This window comes from Amblyomma maculatum, chromosome 1, assembly GCF_055883805.1.
Source record: "Amblyomma maculatum isolate TAMU_Amacu chromosome 1, ASM5588380v1, whole genome shotgun sequence".
In the NCBI taxonomy this organism is placed as follows: Eukaryota; Metazoa; Arthropoda; class Arachnida; order Ixodida; family Ixodidae; genus Amblyomma; species Amblyomma maculatum.
In genome coordinates, this window is record NC_139344.1 from 105516532 (window position 1) to 105541715 (window position 25184).

General features: G+C 45.9%; 2 protein-coding genes across 3 annotated transcripts in view; one reads left to right on the forward strand and one right to left on the reverse strand.

The window, feature by feature from the left end:
* Positions 1 to 25184, reverse strand: part of Sirt1 (NAD-dependent protein deacetylase sirtuin-1) — a 61307-nt gene that overhangs the window by 20204 nt on the left and 15919 nt on the right. For both annotated transcript variants that reach the window (XM_084588764.1, XM_084588763.1), the window contains exons 4-7: positions 18797 to 19047; positions 17571 to 17723; positions 3206 to 3353; positions 1300 to 1379 (exon numbers count right to left, since the gene is read on the reverse strand). In XM_084588764.1, the coding sequence (XP_084444890.1) occupies positions 1300 to 1379; positions 3206 to 3353; positions 17571 to 17723; positions 18797 to 19047 (632 nt within the window). The remainder of the gene's footprint in view (positions 1 to 1299; positions 1380 to 3205; positions 3354 to 17570; positions 17724 to 18796; positions 19048 to 25184) is intronic.
* LOC146203425 (uncharacterized) lies at positions 10278 to 13791 on the forward strand. The gene has a single exon (XM_084588761.1). The coding sequence runs from the start codon at positions 10772 to 10774 to the stop codon at positions 13244 to 13246; it is 2475 nt and encodes an 824-aa protein (XP_084444887.1). The 5' UTR covers positions 10278 to 10771; the 3' UTR covers positions 13247 to 13791.

Below are 25184 nucleotides of genomic sequence, written 5' to 3' on the forward strand. Positions count from 1 at the left end.
TTGCGTGAAACAGAAACCATCGTTTCTATGTGTATGGTCCGTGGGCTGCAGCTATCACCATCAGCATAACTAGTGTAGCCAGCAGGCCCAGCCGCCTGCCTTGTTTCTTTGTGTTGTGCGTCGTTCACCGGTCAGTTGTTCATGCTAATCGCGCACGTGGGATTTTTTTTTTTGCCGCGGATTATTTCATCGCTAAGTTTGTGCGAGATTTGAAGATGATTGCAGCCAGCAAAGCTGCCAAGAAGATAAAAGAGCAGCTTTGGCTGCAAGAAATTGAAGCAGTGGAAAACGCAAATCTGCCTTCGCAGATCAACCAACATTTTGAATGACTGAGACAAAAATTTCAAACTTACTGAAGATGAGGTAATATTGAACTCTGATGCTTGTTTGAGTGTGGACAAAGTCCCTACTTTCATCGCTAGGTGCAATCACGTACCAGATGAGGTGTTGTGCAAAGTGGAAGGTGTATGTGCTGTAGTGGTGTAATGTAGTGTAGTGCATGGTTGAGTGTGCTTCACATGGCAGAAGAAAATAACCGATTTTTTAAAAATAAACCAGCTTTGAAGTTAGTGCAACATTTTCATTTTAGATTTTGCTTGTCTACACACATGCCTACTACTAAGGTACGTCATTTTCATACCTAGGTTTGACCACTGGCTTATAATCGCAGGTTCTTACTTATGATGGTATTTCAAAATAACGAACCCTTTCTTGCGGTCCCACGCAAGTCGTTATATTGAGATTTGACTGCATAAGAGTCTGCTTTAACCAAGCCGTACAAATGCTTGAATGGCCTAGGAGTAACGCTGCTGAGTAACACTCTTGGATCCCAAAACTTGGAATCCAAGAGTGTTGGAGGGAGCAACCCACCTGGGAGGAGCAACCCTTGCAGCTCCTGCCTATCAAGCCACATCATACGGTCTTGTGATGTTGCACAACCCACTGACCAATCAGTGCCCAGCTATGCTAACTCCACAGGCATGCTCAGGATTTTTCGCTCACAACACTAATGCTAACGTCTCATTTTAAGAACGGGGCCCTTAAAGCTATAGCGTTAAAATATGGTCACTGTGAGTGAGGACTGATCTGGATCCAATGCACAGCAAACACAAACATTTGCCTGCTTACATAAACAGCTCGACATTGGAGGTTACTGCAAGCTGCTTAAAAGCATGCATGGCAACAGCACTTTGTAGCAATTCCCTAAAGTTAAATACTGTATGCACCTTCAACTGAGTATACTGTCCCTTTTTATCTCATACTGCCAAATTCAAAGCACAATGCCTCATATTTACATACCTGATTAAAGATATCTTCCTTGATCATGTTGCAGTCCACTTTATGATGACATCTTGTGCAAGAAGCAGTAGCAAAAGAACCTAAAACGTAACAAAATAAGTGTCAGCACTATACATAGTTATACTGTACAGTCGGGATCAAAAGTCTCTGGTCTCCCTCCAAGTATCACTGCATGGTGGCGCCACCTGACAATGCTCTCCTGGGGTGGAATAATATAGCGATTCTAAAATTTATTCCATTCCCCCGGGGATGACGTCAAAACTGCGCATGAGGTGACGACTAAGTGAGCTTATTTGTGACGTCCTGTGATGTCCTGCAACGCAACCTTATATGTACAGATTCAAATTTTAACCAGCCAATGGCAGCGAAGGCGACAGAATGGAATAGTTTTCAGATAGAATAGAATTGTAATATTATTCCACCCCTGGTGTTGAAACTCGCCCATCACCAAGAATGCATCATCAGGTGCACCACGCGTAGTGCTTTAGCTTCAACCACAGACACTCGATCCTACCTTACTCGCACTACTTGCAGGAAAATTTGTCAATTTGAAGCCAAATAGCAGAAAAGAGAGAGAGAGCAGGAAAATGCAACGCGAATTAATTTAAGTGTCCGCTATGGTGAGTGATGTTTGTGTATGCACTCCCAACACCCGTCGCCATGTGTACCATGCCCTTTCCACACCACCTCGCTAGCCTTCTGAATACTCCCGGCGCAACAGCGAGTTGGCATGCCGCCTAGCTTGCCAAACAAGCCACTTTCGTCAGCACTCTCCTCAAACAAAACATACCATGCCACGAGGTGCACCAGTAATGGCATAATTACTGGAACACAGCATCTTGGCATGCTGACAAGGTCTGTGCTAAGTATAGTGCAAAATGAAGGAGAGAGCATAGAAGAGCCAACAAAAATGAGCTTTACCAAGTCCTTACCGTATAAACCGTATTGTAGGTTGACTCCCTTACCGTGAAATGAAAAGAAAAATAAGAAAAAAGAAGTGAAGAAGCACATATATTTTCAATATCGGTTGTGTCCGTGCACCACCGGAGCTACAATCTCACTCCAAACTTTCAGCAGCATCGTCCGAAGACGGCTCTTTGCTTCCTGCCACCTCCCAGAGTGTGCCAACTAGTTCTATCAAGCGTGTTGCTTACGCAGCATTTCTTGAAATGTTGCATGCGAACAGCTGATCTTGTCCACACCACCGCACGCTCTTTTCTAAAATGACGAACCGTCGCTGAGAGAGCGGTCATATTGTCGTTCGCATCTGCGAACATCACTTCTTCTGGAAAGTTATTGTAAACTGCCTCCACATGCAGTTATTCATTCCTAAAGAGACATTTTTATACTGTCATAGGTTGAACTAAAGAGTGCACACAAAGATAAATGTGCTTAGAACAAAAAAAAAAAAAAAAATGCCATTAACTGCAGGATGTCGATACGGTTTTGGCTGTCTGTTCACGAGCAGGCATGCCACTTGTTGCCAGACTGTGCCTCAAATTCTGCTACAGAACATTATATAAGAAGAGAGGTGACTGTAGCTTGCTTTTTTGAGAAAAAAAATCGACCTATATTCCGGTTTATACAGTACATATGAAAGGGGTGCATACTGTCAAACAGCTGACCCATTCAAGCTGTAAAAAAGAGGGAAAGGGGGGGGGGGTTGCAATGGTGAGTTAAGCTGATGAAGAAACGATATGCATTAAGGTGCAGTGCGCTATGATGAAGCACGTTTCTAATCCACTAAGCCACTACTACCACAAAATCCAGGAAGAAGTGCCTGTGAAGTCTGTCAGATAAAGAAGTCTTGAAAATCTAAGCATATACAATGCTAATTACAAAATTTGCAAACATGAGCCATGCCTAAAAACAAAGTTCTTGGTGAAGAAAACTTCAAGGCACTCACCATGGCATGTGATGACATTACGGATACCACACATTTGCTCTAGAGTATCTATGTTCTGTGTGTAGTTCCGCAAGAGTTTGTTGTTGTCCTCCAGGAGCTTTATAAACCTATGGCTTGCAGATGGCGTGAACTGACCTGGGTATATTTCCTAAAGAGATGCCAACAATAAAGTAGTCAATAATAATGTCCACAATGGAGAAAGAGAGAGAGATAGACAACAGTGTCTGTGTGTAGTATTATTATAGCGCCTCCACAGCCCTTAAGTTTCACAATTTAAGGCTAATGTAACATATAGCACAAAGCAATACTTTCTGAAAGTCACTGTAGGCTCTCTAGAGCAAAAATGAGGACATGCAACAAAGAGTAAGTATACAGTCGAAACCCGCAATAACGAAATCTCGAGAATACAAAATTCTCGCCGCAACGAAATATTTCCGGCTCTCCAGCAAACGCCCATAGAGGCGCCCCCAATGTATTTCGTATCTCCCGGTAACAAAACATTTTCGTACCGCGATCCCACGATAACGAAATTTGCTGCAACGCCGGTTCGCATATTGTCTCCCATATTGTGAATAACAGCGTCAAAAAAGCACTCAAATTGAGTAAACTGCCACCGCGAGCTTGCGTGGCTGCAGCGACGGTGTTGGTGCCTGGCAACCTTGCAGCCGGCACGACTTTAGCCACCTTTAGCCGGCGTTAGCCACCATACCGGTGCAATGCGTGACCTTTGTGATCGGTTCCGTAGGGCGGTGCTCGTGGAGGCCGCCCCTAAACACACTCAGAGCATGATCTCAGAGATTACCCGCACGCCTTCGCGCGCGGATCTCGGAGGCTATGTTTAGGGGAAGCAGCCTCGCAGCGACACCATCAGGGGGCGACACTAGACTTATCATCGGCTCTGCAAGTGCATTTATTGTGTACACTGTGGTGGTCAATGTAACTAGAACAAACTCAGTTTCACAGCTCTGCACGGAGAGGTGTCCCCGATGGTGGTCACGTGAGCTAACGGCGCTGCAGTCTACTCTTGGTCCTTGCTGGGCGCGTCATTTGCTACATGCGGCGCGGAAGCATGGAGCAGCCGGCATACAAGTAGCTGTTACATGCTGCCGTTGCACTTTACACGGCTGCAATGCAGTTATGACTACATTATGACAGTTTGGCTTCGAATTCATGCATTAGTTCAGAGAACGCGTTTGTGTGATGCGAAATTTAATGCCGTGAAACAGGTGTGACAGCGTCGTCGACTTGCTCGCAAAAACCAGCATTCTAATAACGTCTGTTCTTCGGCTTCATTTCTTTTTATTACGCGATATTGTGACGCGGAAGTCATTTCGTAATAAATTATGACGTAGCTGTTCCTTGCGCAGCGTTCAGAGTGCTGTCATGCAATTTTTCGCTTCTTATTTAGCAACATCCTCCTCCTTTTCCAGTTTGTCCAATTTGTGACAGGGATTCAGGCCGCCAACATGTGAGCCTCTAATTCTATGCCGTTCACTGTAAACGTAGGGTGTGCGCCAAGAAGATGCTGCATCTTTAACCTAAAGTGCCAGCCTCTAGATGCCTAAAATTGGCGGAATGAAGAGACGGCGTTAAAGGCTCTATCGCGTCCTCTCTTAAGACGAAGCTTTATGCTACACTTTTTCGTTAAAATGAGGCCTCTTCATGCTGGCCTGTATGCTTTGCACTGGGGGCAACGAAGCCTATTGAAACGATTACTTGGAAGTTCATTTGTTCGTGTCACTGATAGACTTCGAGATTAAAAGGTGGGCACAAGCTCTGCACATAAGAGATAACTTACTTCGAAGTGAACAATTTCTGATCTGCATTTAGAAAAGGAACTATATTCAAGTACTCTCGTGATAGTTTGTGTAGCAAAGCTTTTTATTTCCTTGCTGGCACATATTTCGAATGCAGAATGCCTTATAAACCGAAGAGAAAGCCCCCCAATAATCGAGAACCCGTGTGTTTCGATAGCAGTGCCAGTAGAGAACTTGCAAGATTCCAAGAGCCTATCAGTGTATATAGCGCAAATCGGACAACTGAGCTGCACAAACGGAGTTTGATTGGTACTATTTTGAGTTTGTCGCAGTTACCAGCAATTCGAAGGAAATTTGAGTATTTTCGTGATGAGGAAATAGACGAGCCATGAGGGCGAGGAATTTTGCTTGTTGAGAAGACTTTTGTCATTGAGTGGTTAATTGTCATGGCAATAATATGTTGCAAGTTCTCATGTCATGTGAATTGAGCGTTAAGTTGAAGCTCTTCTGAAGCATGTCAATGCAGTAAAATTGTGCACTGGGCTTCCAATTCAGAGCTAATGAGAAGAGAGGAAAGATCATAAGAATTGCAGAGAAATTCAACAAGCAAAACGATCACAAAAATTAAAATATCTTCAAAATAACGCAGCTGACAAGAAAAAGAAAAAAAAGATAATGAATAAAGTCTATTTGATTGAAGGGATGACTCTCGGCCGCTGTATGGGTAATTAGGAAGCTAGGAGGGATGGGAGTGTAGCTTCTCGCTTCTTCACGGTTCTTCAAGCTGTTTCTCGTTGTTAGAAGATAAGCATCTAAAAAGCTCAGAAGAGAATCTAGATCGGCATCTATAAGCTAGGCCTTCCAGACAATGGCTGGTACGTCAAGCTCCTGCCTGGACTGAGGTATATAGGATATGTCTAACGGCGTCGTAACTGCATTTTTGTGAGGCGGGCAAGCACAAAAGCGTATAAGCTTCTGAATGAGCTCAAGATATGCTACCAACCAAACATATGAGCTCCTTAATTCACGCATTGAAGTGCATTCGCTCCAAATATGGTTTTTGCTGTTGAAGCAATACAAAATCACATGCAATAAAAAAAAAAGATTGTCAGGGGAAATTAGGAACGCTAACGCTCATTTCCCACTATACACACAAAAGAAAAAAAGGATTCTGCTGCCTACTCAAATATTCCCCCAAAGAAGTATAATGTTCTCCTCTGAATTGCTCGTAACCTTGCAAAGTTTGTCCAGGTTGATGAAATCAAGTTCTGCTTGTTTGCTGCATTTCGTTTGCATACGACATTAGTGCTGTTGACAATATTGCATGTTTTTTCTCTTTTTTTTTTGTTGTGCTAATAAATAATTTCGGTTCATGCAATTAACTTCCAACGTTCTTTCCTTGAATACCGTGTTTTAAAACTGCAGTCCTGTGCTAGTTTGAAATTACATATAACTTCCCCTATAAGCAATAAAATTACGTCGTTTTTCTTTTCTGTGTGTGTAAATGGGGAGGGGAATCTCTCAAAGGCGTGACTTGATTACTTGCAATATAAGTAGTTTTAATAGACTCATGCGCTTGTTCAGTCATTTAATTTTGCAGTGCACATGCCCATTCTCACAGATTCCTCTTTTAGTAAACTCATTAAATAACTCTTCACATCTGACATTGTTTTAGATCCTTTTTTTTTTTTTTTTTTTTGCATTGCTGTATACGGGAGTGCGAGAGTGCCGATCTGGAGCTATGTTCCATGCCATACCTCGAAAGTGAGACATTAAGAAAAGCGCTTCTTAATGATGACGGATGAAAGGTGATGACGGAGGCTGTTTATTCTTAATCTGTGTTCACTATATCGTTTGACGCGAATAGCCAGACACTTTATGTACTACATGAGCATACACTGTCCAGGCTAGCAGATTTCTGCATGTAATGGGGGCAATCCGCACAATGCAGTAGTAAATGTGACATCCACTGCGTTACCTTCTAAGGTTAGAGTGCTTCTATGCACTGAAAATTTGACTAAATTTGTTAGAACACACAGAGAATGCAAAAATCAAGATTGAATGTCCTGGTTTCATTTTAACCAAAGTTACAGCTTGTCAAAGTTCAGAGACCAAAAAGCCACCTTGACACTCCAGAAAACATGAAATTTTTTAATAACTTTCCACATTAAATACCACAAATTAATTAATATTTTTGCACTGTACATGAGTTTACCTTTCTGGTGCAAAAGGAATTATAGCAATATCATAAGTAGAACCAGAGATATCGCACCTCCAAACATGTACCGTCCTCAATATTTTGATTTTGAGAAATTGAGGAAAAACGTGTTGATAAATTTTTGAAGCACCAAAGCTAACAGTAACTCATTAAAGTTGGTTCTGACTAGCTCCTGATGCCAATGCATCATTTCCCGTCGATATAATTCGCCCTCAAAGAATGAAATTTCCGGCGAACGGGACGCATGGTCCGGAGGCCGCCATCAAGACGAGTGGGTTTACATCGTGACCTCCGCAAAAGTTGGTGCCAAGTTCTGGCGTGCGATCGCCATTCTCACGTTCATGCAGTAAACGCAGTCGGCCTGCAACTAGTGATAAGTGACCGCTGCTCGTCTTGCACCGCGTAGCATTCAGAAGAAAGTTTATTTCGACAAGATTTGGGATTCCGCGCAATCTTTATGTTCCGCGTGTCGCGGGACGCTGCTTCGCGACTGCCGCTGCGGCTGGTCGCGGCACTGCCTCACAGGGCAATCTATCCCGGCGTTGAAAGCTGCACTTGCTCATCTGCACCCTCACGGTTCCGTACGCAGCATATCGTGCCGCTCCTCGCTATCGCACTGAGCACGACCGGCTATGCTACGCCGTTATCAGGCCATCGCGTCATTAGAGACTTTTAGTATAGCGTACACAGACACACGCAAAGGAATAGCGCACGCCAAAAATATCGTGACAGGCACCGCGCATGCGCTATACGATAGCCGAGACCGAACTCTTTCGTACGATAGGCCAGCGTACGCTGAAACTTGAGTTTATCGTACCCAACCCTCACGTACGATGGGAGATCAGCGTTGACAAGATGGCGGCGTCCAGGTCGCCCGCTTCAGAGTGAATTTGTCTTCGTTACCGCGTTTTTGTGCGCGCTGCCGCCTATAAATGGCACACGGGGTTTTCGCTTTGCCTCGTGTAGCATTGAGCACAAATAATTAGCGAATATTTACCTCTATTTTTTATATTGCACCGCGGCAGCGCAGTCCCTAAGCCTGACGAGTAGCGTTGCTTTGTTGGTATGGCAACGCCATGAAGTGAATCGTCTTGGCTTGACTGCTTACACGCGTGTATCCGTAAAAATATGCTTGGCAGTACGGGGCTGAAAGGAGGCCGTTATGCACCATGACGGCAATACAGTGTAAAAGTCGTCAGCGCAGGAATACCAGCATTAGGGAGTACAACAAAACTGCCACAGGTAGCCACAGTAAAGAAACTGGCTCCGGTGCGACTTGGCTGGGTTTGGCTTGCGAGTAAAAAAAAAAGCCCGAATGTGTTTTCTTATTCTAAACCTAGATGTCGCCACTGTAGTTTGCGTTCGCGCTTTCGCAAGGCCAACTAAAAGCGCCGATGCAACACACGGAGTAGCGTCCCATAATTTTCTAGCGTTTATCGTACGAAAGCGTCCATACGCTATACTAAAAGTCTCTATTGATTGCAGATAACCAGATGCGGCGATGCAGCGTCCCCGGCGCGTTTATCTCCTCTCGCTACTTTTTTTTAGGCTAATAATGAAGCGTGAATCTCAATACTGCGCATTTCGTGTTGTGGTTACGGTGAGAGAACGGCGCTAGGCCGACTAGGCCTAAATGAGAGACCTTTTCATAATGGCGCCGGACCGCGAGCAGTCGACGCCGCCAGCCAACCAAAGCTCGCCTTTTGCTCACGTGCGGTGGGAGTCCAATAGCAGGGCGCATTTCACGCAGTTTTATTCCTTTGTTTTCCGCTTCGGCGGGCTCGCTCATGGTCACCAACCGAGATATAGGAATGGCCTGAATCGCGATCTTTCGAACGACACCAAGATTATGCCCGCGGATCGCGTATTTCTCGAACTGCGGGATATCGAAATTCGGCGCGATTTGACCTCAGTTTAAAGGGCCATACGCGCAGATTCTCGTCTTTGGAACGCTGTAACTCGCAAATTAGGCGATATTTTTCAACGAAACTTCGGAGATAGCTGCGGAAAGATCTCAGAATCGCGAAAACGAGAAGATTGAAAATCCGATTTTTTGACCGATTTTCGGCTGCAAAGACCCGGGTCCCCCCTTAACAAGTGAATTTCAATGTGTCGCTTCGAAGCCAGAACTGTCCTAATGTAGTCATAATTATACTGCAGCCACGTACAGTGCAATGGCAGCAAGCAAAAGCTGCGTGTGTGCTGGACGCTCCATGCTTTCGCGCTGAGTGTAGCAGACGACATGCCCGGCAAGGAGCAAGAGTTGACTGCAGCGCCGCTAGTTCTCGCGACCGCCACCTGGGACATACTCCTCCGCTGGGCGGTATGGGGAGCTGTGAAACTGAAGGTCTCTTCGATTTGCCTGCACCAGCTGCACTAGTTCAAGTAGTGCAGCACCACCGTCCTCGTTTTGCCAGTGCCGCGCGCGCCTTCTGCACTTCTCTCCTTGTTTTGTCAAGGTGCAGGGCTAGTTCTGCACGAGTTCTTGCTCACTCTGCACTCGCTCCAAAAGAGGTGCAGAAAAAAGTGCAGCATGGCGTACGCTCCGCTTGGCCATAGAGCAGACGACGCTGCGCATCGTTCTGCATAGCTTTTGTAAAGTCTGTCTCCTTCAGAACCCGGACGGTTCGCTGCTAACGGATCCGTAAATGGTTGCGTATACAAGGTAGTTGGGCTGCATGCTGGTGATTGGCATTTTGTCAATGGAGGTGCGGTATTATATGTAGTTGTGGCCACATATGTAGTGGTACGTGGCCGCGATACGGCACCTTCGCGCGCGTTGTCCTATGTAGTATTTTTTTTTTATCGCGTTGTGACCTCGGAAGACCGATGGATGCGAACAGAAATCAGCTGCGATCGATCGAGTTTCTGTCGTGCCAAGTGTGTGTGCCACAAGACAGCTTGCGTAGCGACTATGCGACATCAAACTTGTCGCCCACGGAGCACATAGAATGTCTGAGAGCGCAATGAGGTACAAACATACGTGCGTCAGCTAGTGCTTTTGGACAGAAGTAAGTTCGTGGAAACCAATCAAGCGTCTTGTTAGGCAGTCTTAATTATTTAAGGGGGGATGCGGGGATCAGATCGCGAAAATCGCGAAAAAAATCGATTTTTGAAAAGTGCGCTTTTCGGAATCTACAACATTATTTCTATGTTGTCCTGAAATATTTCACCAAAAAACAAACTCTAAGTAGTCTAAATAAATATATTTATCGGTGCCGGCGTCGAGATATTCTTCCCGAACCGCGAAAAAGCTGCCAAGTTCACGGCATGACTGCTTGACTTTCCCGCCATGGAGCGCCGCCATTTTGGCATCGTTGGAAAGCCCGACTCTTCAGCTCTTTGTCCCAACCCCTCCCTCCCTTCTCCGCCAGCTAGCAAGCGCACAAAAAAGGAATATCCGCAGGACGGCAGCACGAAGCAGCCAATGAATACCGCGCCCCGATTGGCTCTGCGCCGCGACGTGTTGCTAGGCGCCTCCTCATTGGCTGATGCCGCGGCAATAATGGCAGCCAGCGCAAGGAGCGTCTGCTTTGTCCGCCGCTGGAAAGCAATTCTTTTTCTTGCGTTTCAAGTCTTCGACCACGTGCAATGGATCAGCGAACGTTCGAAAAGAAGTTCCGGACAAAGCATGCTTACGGGAAGCGAAAACGCAAGCCTGTTACAGCAAGGAAGAAGCGGCGATCATCAACAGGTGGTTCTACCGAGCCGAGCGTCCGTTCGGAATCGGCGGAGTACGCGCCCAACGTGCTACGCGATCTCTCTCCCAATGTGCTGTGCGATCTCATGCCGAGTCGGGCACCAGCCAGCGATTGTGAGAACAACGAACAACGTGCTGCGCTGTCGAGGCACGGGTGCAATGTTACTTCACCAGCGACGATCGACATGCCAGTGAGCGTCGCCGCACACGTGCGTCTCGCCGTGCACGGACGTGCCACTGCAAGTTCGTCGGGTGAGGCACCAGCCAGCGAAGGTGAGACGGGCCACGATTTCTCGCCGTTGAGCCGTGGGCGCAACGTTAATTCGCCAGTGAGGATCGACACGCCAGTGAATGTCACCGTACGCGAGCGTCCCGGCACAAGCTCGTCGAGCGAAGTGGTCTTGCAACAGTCATCACCGCCTGACTGCACAGTGGAGACACGTTTCCGCGATGTGTTTTTCAACTCTAAAATGTGTCCACAGCCGACAACCGCGAGTGAAGGCAATCCTATGCCATCGACGAGTTACGGTGTTCGCGGGCGCGCGCTCGCTTTCGCGGACGCGCCGGCGGCCGAGCCATCGACGGGTTACGGCGATCGCGGGTGCACGCTCGCTTCCACGGACTCGCCGGTGGCCGATCATCGCAGTGACGAATATTCATCCAGTGAACGTCGCACTATTCAAGCTCACCTCAGAACACGATTTGTGTCCGCGGAAACGGCAAAGGTGCAAGCATCGAGTGTTTGCAAATCGCTTCGCGCGGTTTCAGCTACGGAGCGCAAGTTTGCGCTGACTGACTCAAGAGAAGATGCCATTTCCGCACCTCCAGAAGAGGAATTTATGCTTGTGCAAGTAGCAGCCTTGAACTCGCTGATTAGTTCCATGCTTTGCCCAATTTGTCATCAGCCTGGCCTAACAGTGCATCGGGAAACTAAATTAGGGCTAGCTGTGAAGATGGTACTTTCGTGTATTTCCTGTGGTGCCCTCCAATCTGAATGGTCTTCACAAAGGCAGAGTGGTTCTAGAGCCTTTGATATCAACATCAGATCAATTCAAGCGATAAAGAGCATTGGTAAGGGACCAACTGCTCTCAATGACTTCTGGGCCACCATGAATGTTTCACATAGAGGATTACACCACAAAACATATGAGGAGCATCTAAAAAAAACTTTCAAGCCTGCTGCAGAAGCAGCTGCAAACAACATCTTTGCAGATGCTGTAGAGGCAGTGAGAAAGGTGTACACAGAAATGGAAACTACCTTTTCGAAGAATATTACAGTCGTGTACGATGGTACGTGGCTGACACGTGGCCACAGTTCTCACACTGGCGTAGGCTGTGTAATTGAGTTTCATACAGGGCTTGTGTTAGACTGTGTGGTTCTCTCGAACTTCTGCCTTGGGTGCAGCAGACAGCCAGCTGAAAGTGACCCCACTTATGCTGAGTGGAAGCAACAGCACCAGTGCCAGAAAAACACTGATGTGAATTCTGGACGAATGGAGGTGGAGGCTGCACTGCAGCTGTTCAGGCGCTCTTTGAGCAAGAATGATCTCCGGTACACAAACATAGTCTGTGATGGGGACAGCCGCATGTTCCGCACTCTGTGTGACGAAGAAGTTTATGGTTTTGTGCAGCTCTCCAAAGAGGACTGCATAAATCACGTGAAAAAACGGATGGGTGCTGCACTTCGCTCCCTGGTCAGCAAGGCTAAAAAAGGAGAGCCACTAGGTGGAAAGGGGGGCCTGACACAGCAGCTGATGAAAAAATTGACTGACTACTATGGCCTCGCTCTGCGGAACCACTCAGAAGTTGAAGAAATGCAAAGGGCAGTAATGTCGACCTATTATCATGTGACGTCGACGGATGGTGAGCCCCATCATGAGCTGTGTCCCCCTGGCCCCCTCAGCTGGTGCAAACATCGATCAGCAGAGGCAGAAGGACAACCACCACCCCCTCACAAGTACAAGTTATCACCGAAGGTCGCTGAAGCACTTCTGCCAGTGTACCAGCGCCTCTCAGACCCTCAGTTGCTGGCCCGGTGCAGGGGAGGCAAAACTCAAAATGCGGCTGAGAGCCTCCATTCAGTGATTTGGTCACTATTATCGAAAGACCAGCATGCCTCACTGTTCGCTGTGGAAACAGCAGTGCACGAGGCGATTTTGAAGTACAACTCAGGCAATCTGAGAGCATATTCAAACCTGTGCACAACATTGGGCCTGCGCCCTGGAGCCCTTTCTCTTCAGCGGGCCGCCGAGAAAGACTCTCAGCGCATTAAGAAGGCGCACAAAGCCCATCTTTTGAAAGGACAAAAGTCTAAGAAATTGCCTGCTGCCAGAGACATGAAATTTTACAGTGCAGGAGCATTTTAGACAGTGTGTGCCAGTTTGGAACTTTCGAGCTTGTTTTCTGAAAACTTCGTTTTGAACTTACCACCTTGCTTGTGGAAAGCGCAGCATCGCAATGGGTGCATGGATTTTTATCCCGTTTGTCTTGTTGTAATTGCTGAAATGTGCTTTACATCAAGACAGTCTCAGATTTGCTATTTAGGCTCACCATTTTTTTATTACACAGTAATTAGAGCATGATACCTTCTAAACATAAAGAGAAGATGTATAATAAGTCATTTAGGAAAAGAGCAGAGAAGTTTAAAAAAATTTAAGGAGAATCTTGACCTAGACCACACTTCCTAGTAACTATTAAGAACATTTACAGACCCGTAGCCCATTTTGCTGTCATGCTAGGCTTTCCACGAGCAAGCAACATGTTAACAACATATAAACAATGGTAAAATAAAAACTACTGAAGCTATCATTTTGAAACTTTATACCTTTCTGTTTGATGCTATTTCAAGCCAGCCTGCCAAATTTCATCCCTCTAAGTCAAAAAATAAAAAAGTTTGCTCCGATCCCCTCATCCCCCCTTAAACTAGTACTCGTGGCAACTGCTTACAACGTTAATTCTCTCGTACCCAGGCGCATGAATGGCACCTTCGCAGACCGTCCGATATAACGATCGTGCACAGTCGCACGTATTTGGTCAATTGGTGTCACTGTTAGTCGTCGTCACTTTCCGATCGAGCGCTGTAGGCCTACGGCAGCTGGCTTCGAAACTGGGCGTGATCATGTTACAGCACGCGATGCATGATGCGCGCACGCGTCTGCTAGGTTGCAGAGTCCTACACTTGCGTACTCGTTTTGGCAGCTGCCGCCGCACGCCAGTGTCGGAACTGGCACTGCACGCTCACGTGACCACCTGGCACCGCTGCAGCACTTTTCAGAACTAGTGCAGCCAGTGCAAGCCAAATCGAAGAGACCTTGAGTTTGTTCTAGTAGCGTTGGTGGTGGTGGTGTGTGTGGGTGTGTGTATGAGCAGCAGTCGGCACGTTTGCGTTTCGAAAGATGTCTCCGCAAGCCAAAAAATGAAGATTTTTGTCGCTGCAAGAGAAGGCTGCCATCATTGCTCAAGAAGAAAAAGGCAGGAAAAAAAAAAAATGGATATTGCCGACGAGTACAACATTGCGTGCAGCTCTCTGTCCACAATTTTGAAAAGCAAGGCAGCCATTCTCGGTGCGCTTGAGAATGGTGCTCGAGCACAGCACAAAACAGTGACGGCTGCGGCGTTCCCGGACATCAACAAGGCGGTGTTTGCCTGGTTTTGTGAACAGCATGCGAACAAAGTGCCTCTGTCTGGCAAAGTGCTGCAACAGAAGGCTGTGGGCTTCGCCTGAATGCTCGGGCATGAACAATTCAGAGCAAGCGCTGACTGGCTAAGTCGCTTTAAATACCTTCACGATATATTGTGGCTTGCAATGTGAAAGTAGAACTATGAAGTTGTAGCAAGGCAAGGCTCGGCAAACCAAGCTAACCGACTTTTGGCAATAAATTTTCTTTTTGCGGGCTGTTTTCTATCTTTCCAGTCTCATTTTCGTGGCAACAAAATTCTCGCGAAAACGAATTTTTTCGCTGTCCCCGGCGATTTCGCTACTGCGAGTTTCGACTGTACTATACAGCATCAAGCAGTATAAAATAAGACTTGATGCCAAATTCAAGTCGAGGTTAAACACGAGGGAGACGATCAAGGTTTAGTGGCAGCTCGCAACATGGCAATTGTGGCAATAATTATAAACAGAAGAACCCCTTGAAAAGCAGCTGCAGGAGCCAGGATTCAATCCCGCATCCTTTGGTACAGTAGCCCAAACCACTGCACCATCACGGCAGGGGTTATTTTTATTGCTTTTTTTTTTCATGCGTGTTAGCAGTGTCGCCGCTTCTACAGTGCATTTATGCTTCAAAAATATGATGCCGTGGTACCTTTCCAGATGCCGTTAAACCAAATAATCGAATGTATTCAATTAAGTGACCTAGAAATCCCCCACTCGCTTTAACGAAGTTCTCACCGAATAATATAATTCACAGCTCCACTCCACCTCGTTAAATCGAGTTTTAACTGTATCCCAGTACATGTTATGTTTTCATTGTCGTCCAAGCATTGTGGAAGTAATGCATTTGCACGAATACAGTCGAACCCGGATATATCGAACTCGAAGGGGATCGCGAAATAGTTCGATATACAGAAATCGGCTTGTGACGGCACTTACGATGCGAAAAAACGATACCGTATTTGTCGCGTAATCAACCCACTCGCATAATGAACCCACCCTCCACTTTTGCACCAGAGAATTTAAAAAAAAAAAAAAAGCGTTAAGGCCAGCTCGCTCACATGCAAGCGACTGAGCGATCTCAGCGACGAGCGGCAGCGACAGAGCGAAAATTTTTAACTTGTAAGAACTGCGTCCCTCTCGCCGCTCAAGCCACCGCGGCAGCTCAAAACAAGGTTTCTGTGTCGCCGCGGTGGCAGAAATCGCGAGCATTTTCGCTTGCATGTCGATGGCGCGCGTCAGTCCGTTTCGGTCGTCTCATCCACAGCTCATTTCTTGGCAGCGTGCCAAGATGCTGCGCAGCGATAACGTCAGGGCGCGTTTATCTTCTGATAGCTCCTGCGGTGGCGGGGAGCGAACTTGGCAGAGTGCCCGTGATGGCTTGATTACACAGGCCTGGTCCGATTTATCACGCTGCGCTTGGGGCGGGCGCCATGATAGCAGCAGCTGACCGCGTGCTTTCACTGTTTTATTCTTGCTAGGGTAAACGATAAAAAAGTAAATAAATAAATTAAACATCCCCGCAAAAAAAAAGAAAGAAAGAACACCCTGCTGCTTAACGTCCGCAGCCGCCATATCTTGCGTTACGCCGCACGTACAGAACAACGATAAGAAAGAATAACTCGCAAAAAGAAAAAAAAAAAAAAAAAAAAAAAAAAGCAGAGAGAGCTGCCGCTTCTTAACATCCGCAGGCGCCATAGCAGCGTCTGTCCGCCGCCCCGTCGCCGCACGCAGAGGGTTCGCAACACACGCTGGAGAAAGTGTCCGACATCTGAAAACAGGCCGAGCTGGCTTGGCGCATGCGTTGCCCGTGCTGAAGGAGAGAGATAGCTCGGCAAAAGAATGGGCACATCCACGTACAAGGCTTGCAAACGTCATGTGTTGGCGCGCAGGAAAGGACAACTGGAGATGCGCGCGCCTTTGGGGAATGGGCACGGCGCTGCCCAGACCAGCCGTCGCCGAACTGTCCCCTCTCATTCCTTCCGCGCGTGGCTTGAAAACGTCACGCAGGGTAATGCAATCGTCTTTGGGGAAGGCACACTTTCCAGTGCGTGGTGCGGAGTTCGATATATCGAACGACCGGTGAAATTGAGTTCAATGTATGATGCGGCTTTCTTATACTTTTACATGGGATTTTCAAGGGGATATTTCGCAAGTTCAATATAACCAAAATTCGATATATCCGGGTTCAATATAACCGGGTTCGACTGTATACCGCAGCAACAAATACTGCAAGGGAGGGGCAGGGGGTCTTGAATACATTCAAAAACTTAATGTTTGAGAACACAATTTATGTTCTACAGATTTCCTGTCATTTTCGATACACCAAGGTTAAAGGGGGACATGGGTCGTAAATTGGTTGTGTTATTTATTACCCAAATTTTATAAAACCTCACACAATTGTTCAGTTTTTTCTACTGATTTCAAATATGCAAAAGTTTCTCTTCTAAGACAGTTAGTTCTAAAGGTATTAAAGAATTATTGCTGCTGTCTGCTCAAACAATAGGGAAGAAAATGCTCATCAGAAATTAATTTTTAATATACAGATAAATAATATAAAGTGTAAGGAATGCAATGTTGGAAGCAGTTTTAAAATTGAGCTAATAATAGAGATTTAGCAGCCCACTGAACTTCGCACTCGGAGGCACGACAACTGTGCAAGGACTTCAAGATAAGGTATAAAAAATTTAGAAGTGAAAATAAAAAACGTGCTTCCAACATTGCATTCCTTGTCAACATTGCAGACTTGTCTTGGGCACACGAAGACAACAAGTCCACTTGTCGAAATGTTGGCTTGGCCTGCAAACTAATGCTTACCCCCCCTCTACTCTTGGTCAGTGCTCTTTCATACCGTGTAACCATCTTCTTCCTTTCGTTCTACCTGGACGCAAATGGTAAGGCATTTTAAAGAAAAACTAACTCCCCTTTCAAAAGACAAGATGACGTGCTTTTTAACAGCAATAATAATAATAATAATAATAATAATAATATATAACAATAACGCCTATTATTGGAGAGCAAGCTGCAAGGATTACCTTGGCGAACTTGAAGAAGGGCCGTGGGTCTTTTCGAAAGTAGTGAATGTCAAACATAGCCTGTGGGTCCGGCAGCGCAGGGAAGTCCTTGCTTAAGCGAGCATAAATTCCATTTCTCGAGCGAAAATCAGGAATCCCACAGGAGACAGAGACCTGTTCATAAATCATATATACAAATTAGTTCACCTTGCCTTTGTGTAAGCCAAAGCTCTTGTACAACTAGCTTTGAAGAATTGGCATCACTCTCCAAGTAGTTGAAACGATGCATGCAGCTGTGCCACTCAGTTGCAATGAAATGCAGACTGGTCACAGCATATACACCCATGGAATAGAAGGCTTGAAAGTTTATTAATAGAGTAGCTTCAGAGCTAAAAGCATAACACACTCACAAATGAAATTATATGTATACCACCACCTGATCAAGGGTGTTTAAAAATATAATTCTGCTCACTAGCACGAAAAAATAAAAATAAATTACTGGCTACTGCTGTGGAAACGTTCTGCTTATTTGGATGCCTGAGTGATTTCATTCAAGAAATAGCATGCCTGTACCATCCTACTATAGCTAAAGGTCACACAGCAAGGAATAAATTGCAAAATTGTGCATGTTTCAGCAGTATGTACACAGCCGCTTACTACCTCAATGGCTGGTTTAACAGCACTTTTTAATGCGACTCAGCATTGCATCTGCTTTCGTTGTTTCAACTATTTTACAAACACTAACAGGGATCAACCTTTACAAGAGATCAAAGTTAGAATATGTGTTCAGGTCTATGCGTGGGTTATAATGAGCTTAAAGAGAAACTAAAACAAGGGGAATGAAGCTTGCCAGGCTAAAAAGTACTCATACCCTTTTTGTTTTCTTTTTTTTTAAAGAAAACAAACAAGAGGAAGAGGGCCTCAGTCAACACAATAGAACCTCATTATTCCAGACAAAGAAGGGTCAAGGATTGCCAAAGGATGTTGACATTTGAGACGAAACTTTTGTGCATGCTGCCAAAAGTTTTGATGCAAAACTGCACCAAATGGTAAGCGCCCCTGTAGCTTATTTCAGGGTGTGATGCAATAGCAGCAGAGCCTCTTCACAAGCAGCATTTGCATAAATTAGAAAGTTCCACCACGAGAACTACTAAAAGCACATGACAAGCATGACACACACACACACAATCAACAGCAAAATGTGGACTGCAATAAGAGCACAGAACACTGTAAAGTCGGCTACTCACACCAGCGCCAGTAAGCACAAGAACCCGCTGGCAGGTACGAAGAAGTTGGACTACATCGTCTAGGGTGTTGACGTGTGCCAGCTTGGTGCGTCGAGGAGGTTCCTCCTCACTCAGCATACTGATGAGAACCTTCCACAGAGTGAGCCGGTCAAGATTGTTGGGGATGACGGATTTGTCTGGCACAAAACGCTCCAAAAGAGCCCGGGGGTCTGCTCCCACGCTCATCTGACGCTGCACCCATCCCATGGGCCCTGCAAAAACAAGCACGTATAATTAGAGCTCTGCCGTTAGAAAACACAGGTAAAAAAAAAAAGGCACTCAGTTGTATGCACTGACACAGCCTACCACAGCACTCATTTTACGCAACAGGAGAGAGAGAGAGAGAAAAAAAAAAAACACCTCTGTAGACGAGCCAAAATGTGTCAACAAGCACATCACAGTATATATATAAAATTACCATGAACTGCATAGCTTACCTTATACCTTACATAAAATTCTTTCAAAACCATCATGGCTTTCAGCAGTTGCCAATATGTTTGCCCGATAAAACAGTGTGTCTGATGTTAAAAACCAGTTTAGAAGAACATTGAGGACAGCTCCATCCAAACTTTTTTCTATGCAAAAAGTTACCATATTTACTTGATTTAAGCACGCACTTTTTTTCATGACTGTGATGCCCGAAGTGAGGGGGGTGATTAGATTTGAAAAATCTCAAATCTCCCCTCCCGTTTTCACGTTATCTTGGCGAGATGGCCACGAAAAATAACATTTTATGTGGCAAACAAACTTGGCTAACATCTTCAAACATGATTACAGTTACTTGCGGTCAAAGCTGTGGTTGCCCTCTTCAAACTCATTCAGACTTCCGCCATGGCTGCCAAACAAAACACTTTAAGACAGTGACGCCTGCAAAACCTGCCAATCAAATGGCCGCAGATTCCAGGTTCACGTGACAACATGGTGATAGAGTAATCTGGGTTGCTCCAGTCTGTTTTTGGCATTCTGTGCTGCCCCCTGTCATGTAGTGTTGGAACGCAGCAATACAGGACATAGGAGATCGCGCCACCATTTTGAGCCTCCGACAGCTCCAAACTGATGACTGAATGAGCTACCAAGCTGGCAGCCTTGTCTACATACTTCTCCTAGAAAAAAGTGGGCGCTTGAATTCGCATGCAAACTTTTTTCAAAATTCATTTTGCAAAAATTGAGGAAGGAGAGGTGCTCAGAATCACGAATATACAATACAGTAGACTAGCGATAATTCAACTTTCGGTTAATTCAAACAAAAATCAAATTTTTGGTTGGTTCGTCATGTTTTCAATGTATTTCAACGTCGCTTAATGCAAACACCGCAATTCGCTTAATTCATACTTTTTGCTTGTCCATACCGCAAAATTATCGGCAATCGTTTCCGCCACTGGCAAAAAATCCGAGTTCTTATAACACTACAACAGTGGAAAATGTAAAAGTAGGTACATTATGACTTAAGAAAAGAAAGTGAATAACAGCCCGACAATCAAACGTTCGAAATGAAACAAAAGCCTCCCGAAGGGCGCTGCTCAACTTTTTGTGGCTTGCTAGCCAGTTCAATGGAGAAAATTCGAAATTAAAACAACATTTAGCCCTCAAAACTTGTAGAGAAAAGACTACTGTCCGCCTGCGCTTGTCAAAATTCTCAAAACTGCAGGAGAGAAACAAAAAGAAGGATGCGAAAGTGATTCGAGCAGCGTCGACCGACTGCGAATCACGTGACCGATCATGGTTTTTTTTTCCTGGTCGGTTGCCCGCGTCGGTAGCCTCATGTTTCCGCGAAGTATCGGACGCTCTCTGTGAAAGAAAAATTGACAGCCATAGAAGAAGTTGAGGCTGGAACGAAGAAGACTGCTGTAGCATTGAAGTATGGGATAACGAAAAGTACGCTGACAACGATTGTGAAAGCGAAAGACAAGCTGCGAAACAACGCCAGTCGCTTCACTCTTGACAGAAAAAGGCTTAGGAAGGCAGCGCATCGGGAGCTTGAGAAGGTGGTTCTCCTTTGGCTTAAGCGCGCTCGGAGCTCCAATCTACCAGTAAGTGGACCGATATTGCGAGAAAAGGCCGAAGAACTGTCTGTGCGCTTTGGAATTGACGATTTTAAGTGTAGTGATGGATGGGTGTCGCGATTCAAGGAGCAACATGGCCTCGCTTTCAAAACTAAGTGGAGAAGCGGCAGCCGTGAATGAGGCGGTTACTACCGATTGGCAGCAGACGCGTCTTCAGAGCCAACTGCTTGAATACTCCTCAGCTGATATTTATAATGCTGATGAAATGGGACTATTCTTCAAGTGCCTGCCTCAGCAAACATTGTGTCGCAAGGGGGAACATTGTACCGGCGGTAAGCTGAGCAAGGAGCGACTCAGTCATGGTTTGTGCCAATATGGATGGTAGCCACAAGCCCGAACTTTTCGTTGTGGGCAAATCAAAGCATCCGAGGTGCTTTAAAGGCGTCCGAACTCTACCCGTTTCATATGCAAATTCACGTGCGTGGATGACACAATCTTTGTTTGAAAAGTGGCTGCAGAAACTTTATGTGGTGTTCAAGCGCGATAAAAGAAAAGTGCTGATGATTGTTGACAACTGTCCCGCTCACGGTGATGTGGAGGGCCTGGAGGCAATTAGTCTTGAATTCGTCCCTCCAAACACAACTGCTGTTCTCCAGCCCCTGGATCAAGGGGTGATCAAATGTCTGAAGACAAACTACAGGAAGCTACTCCTTAAGAGGATGCTAATATGCATGGACAATTCCATGTCGTAGAGCGTAACATTGCTGTCGTCGGTGGGAATGCTAGCTGACGCATGGAGTGCAGCAACGCCAGCAACGATGTGGAACTGCTTCCAGCATGCCTTCCGCATACCAGGCCACAGCAGTGATACTTTGCCTGACTGTGCTCAAAATGAAAATGAAGACTGCCTCCAAATGGAGAGCGATGATGCAGGGCTAGTGCTTTCTGCCCTCCAAGCACACAACATAGCTGCTGACCTCAGTGAATTTGCAGCTGCTGATGATAACCTCTGCGTGTGATGGAAGACACTCTGGACGACTTGATAGCTGAGGTGCTGCCAGCACAGTACAGTAGAGAAAGTGAAGAGGAGGAATCAGAAGAGCAATCCTCTGAAGCCTTCGATTACCTTGCCGGGGTAAATTTCTGACTGCAGCAGAAAATTCTGAAAAAGAACTGGCTGCTCTTAATGGAATCGAGAACTTTGTTCTCAATGCACATGTAGAAAAGAAGCAATCAACAACGGTCTAGTCAGCCATAAATTTCCAATAAACTTGTTCTGGATCCTTCATCTCTGCTGTTTTTATTGTGTAATAAAAGAGTAGAAGTGCTTAAAATATGATTTAAATGAATACTTCATTATAATGTGCACTGTAATCTTGCTCAGGGTCATAGATGCGAGAACTTCCGATAATTCAAACAAAATACTGGGGTCCCTTTGAGTTTGAATTAATGAGGGTCTATGGCTCTTCCCGAGCATAATGATATCTGTTCGAGAGCAATAGGCACATTTGTTACGAACAGTTAGATGGAAGCATTGTTTCGACTCTGCATGATAAGTAATACCCCTGTCACATGGGCAAGTTTAGTGACACTTTCACGAAGTGCACTTACATAGGAAGAGTGCCACCTTCGGTGCTCACTGTCACACGGCAAAATCAAGTGTCATTTTTAAATGACAGCAGTGCCGATGCGGATGCTGCAGCCTTATGTGGAAAATAATTAGTTTTCACGAAAATACCTTAAAATTCAATTTTATTGCAAGCAAAATTACCCCAAGGTAATATTATGTTTATTTGTGCATTTGAGTACATGGTTTTCACTTAAAAAGCATCGCGATGTCGCACGCGCTTTTCGTTAACATGCATGGTTACTGCTGTTTACATGCAAAACCGGCCTCGTTTATGATATATAGTTACGCTGCTAACTGCGGTTATCGTAAAAGTAGCAATTGCGACTTCGATTTGCATCGTTAACCGAGAAAATGCCGGTATTGCCTATGCATGGAAAAAAGTCACTGGTGTTTGAGCGCGAAAAGTGCACGAGTTGTATGATTCAGAGCAGCGTGCATTTTTTCACACGAAATCATGTCCGACGGCGCTTCTAAGCAGCCTAAAATGTCCAGCGGCGCAGCACCCATGCACAGCAGCATCGTCACGTCTTCACAGTTTGCTTGGCGTGTAATTGTACACAACGTCGAAAAAGGTCCAATTTCCGCAGCATCACGAAAGTAGGCGAGAAGTTCGCAGCGTTCACAGCACCGGATGCTACTAGCTTTCCGCTGTAGTGCCGCCCGTGAGCGCCGTGAACAGCAGAGTGCGCGGGGCAAGTGCGCTCCTCCGTGGTCGCCGCTAGGACTATAGTTTGCTTCGCATTGAAGTAGTGGGTGGCGCTTTCGTATGGCCAGCTTAATAGGATATATGGCTCACCTGTGGCACTGCCTTGAGAGAAATGAGAATAATGAGAATAATGAGAAAAATGTGCAATTCAAATCGACGATGCCTTAGGAGCGTAGCTAGCGTATGCGTGTACTACAAGGGTGAGCTGTGCCACGCCGCCGGCGATGATGGCTATGAAGTTGCGTGCAGAAATTTGCTTGTATCGCAGCAATTACTCCTGCTAGCGACTCGGTGCGTGTCAACGATCCCCCAAAAGTATTAATTTCTGACACTGCTTTACTCCAGGGATTATTATTTACAGGAAAAACAAATTCTCGCACACTTTTCTGACGCCGGTGACAGCGGGGCCGGGTGCACCGTAAAGGTGCTGGCTTGACGCTGGCGGCTTGCGGGAGCAGAAGCGGTGCTACCTTCGGCCGGCGCTTGAGCGAAATGCTGCCGTGTCAAGTGACGGCTTTCTAGAGACTGGGTATACAAATAACTCCAACTTCGTTGATGCAGCTTGAGATACCGCATACCATCAGTGCAGCAGCAGACGAACGCCTTCGCCTTAGCGCAAGCACTGAGAGCGAGGGTAGCTATTCAAGTGTACGCATCGTTTTTAGTTGGTGACAGCTTAAATCTCTTGCCTATTAATAGAAATGCTCATAAAATTACGATAAACATTTTAAAACATTGTAATTGTCAAAAAATGTATGAGTAATATGAAGTGTCCTGCTGTCGAGACTACACACTCGCCTGCCGGACAAAGTGTAGCGAGTTCCCCAAACTCACTTTGCGCTGAGTGTGTTCGGCAGCGAGTGTCATTAAAGTTCATCGTGTGACACGATGCGAATGACACTAAAGGCGAGTGCACTCGTTGAAAGTGACATTAAACTTGCTCGTCTGACCGGGGTATAACATCCTTTTTAGAACTAATGGGGGAAAGAGCGGAATCACCATGTCATATCACTGAAATTAATGGTGATGCGCAACTACAGCAACTCCAGTTAGAAAAGACCTTGAAAATTTGCTTGGCGACGTGCCCCCCAAAAAGCTATGTAGGCATGCAAGGTGTGTCAAAATATGAAAACAGTGAACAAAATTATTTCGCAGTAAGGAGACAAATAAGCTAAAAAGTAAAACTTTACACCATTCCATTTAGAATGGCGCTAGGCTTATATGCTTTCCTTGCTGGCTCTTTTCTTTCTTTCTTTTCCTATGACCTTCACTTGTTTGTGTTAGGGTGAATGTGAGCGAAATTCTCTGATCAAGCGTGGAGAGCAAACCAGCACAAGCATAAGAAGGTGCGTGGCCCTATTAAAGCTTGGCGTGAGGTGGCGTTGGACATGAAGCGGAGAGCGCATTTGCCTAGTGGGGTGACTGCAAAACAAAGTTTAAATAAATGCTTTCGTTGAGTTTTCTTCACCTGCGTTATAAATGGATGCAAAATTTTTCCATGCTTCTGCTATACCAAGATTACACCTCATATTGATGCGGGTTTCTATGAATAACTGTTTGTCCAGTCGCTGTCATTCCGGCTTCTGGAGCAGCTTAGTGTTGGTTGGTTTGTGGGGTTTAACGTCCCAAAGCGACTCAGGCTATAAGAGACGCCGTAATGGAGGACTCCAGAAATTTCGACCACCTGGGGTTCTTTACGTGCACTGATATCGCACAGCACATGGGCGCCTTGCTTTTCGTCGCCATCGAAAAGCGGCCGCCGAGGCCGGGACTCGATCCCGCGTCCTTAGGAACAGTAGTCGAGTGCCGTAACCACTGCGCCACCCCGGCGGGGCCGAGCAGCTTAGTGTAAGAGTTTGTGCAAATTAGAGCGAGAAAGCAGTGATTATATTGCAGCTTTTGTATGCATCATGTGATCTCACAATATAGTTGGATACAGGTCAAGAAAAAAGCAGCATGCCCCCCACCAGGCTCCCTTTCGATGCCCGCTCCGCTGTTCCCATCTTAGCA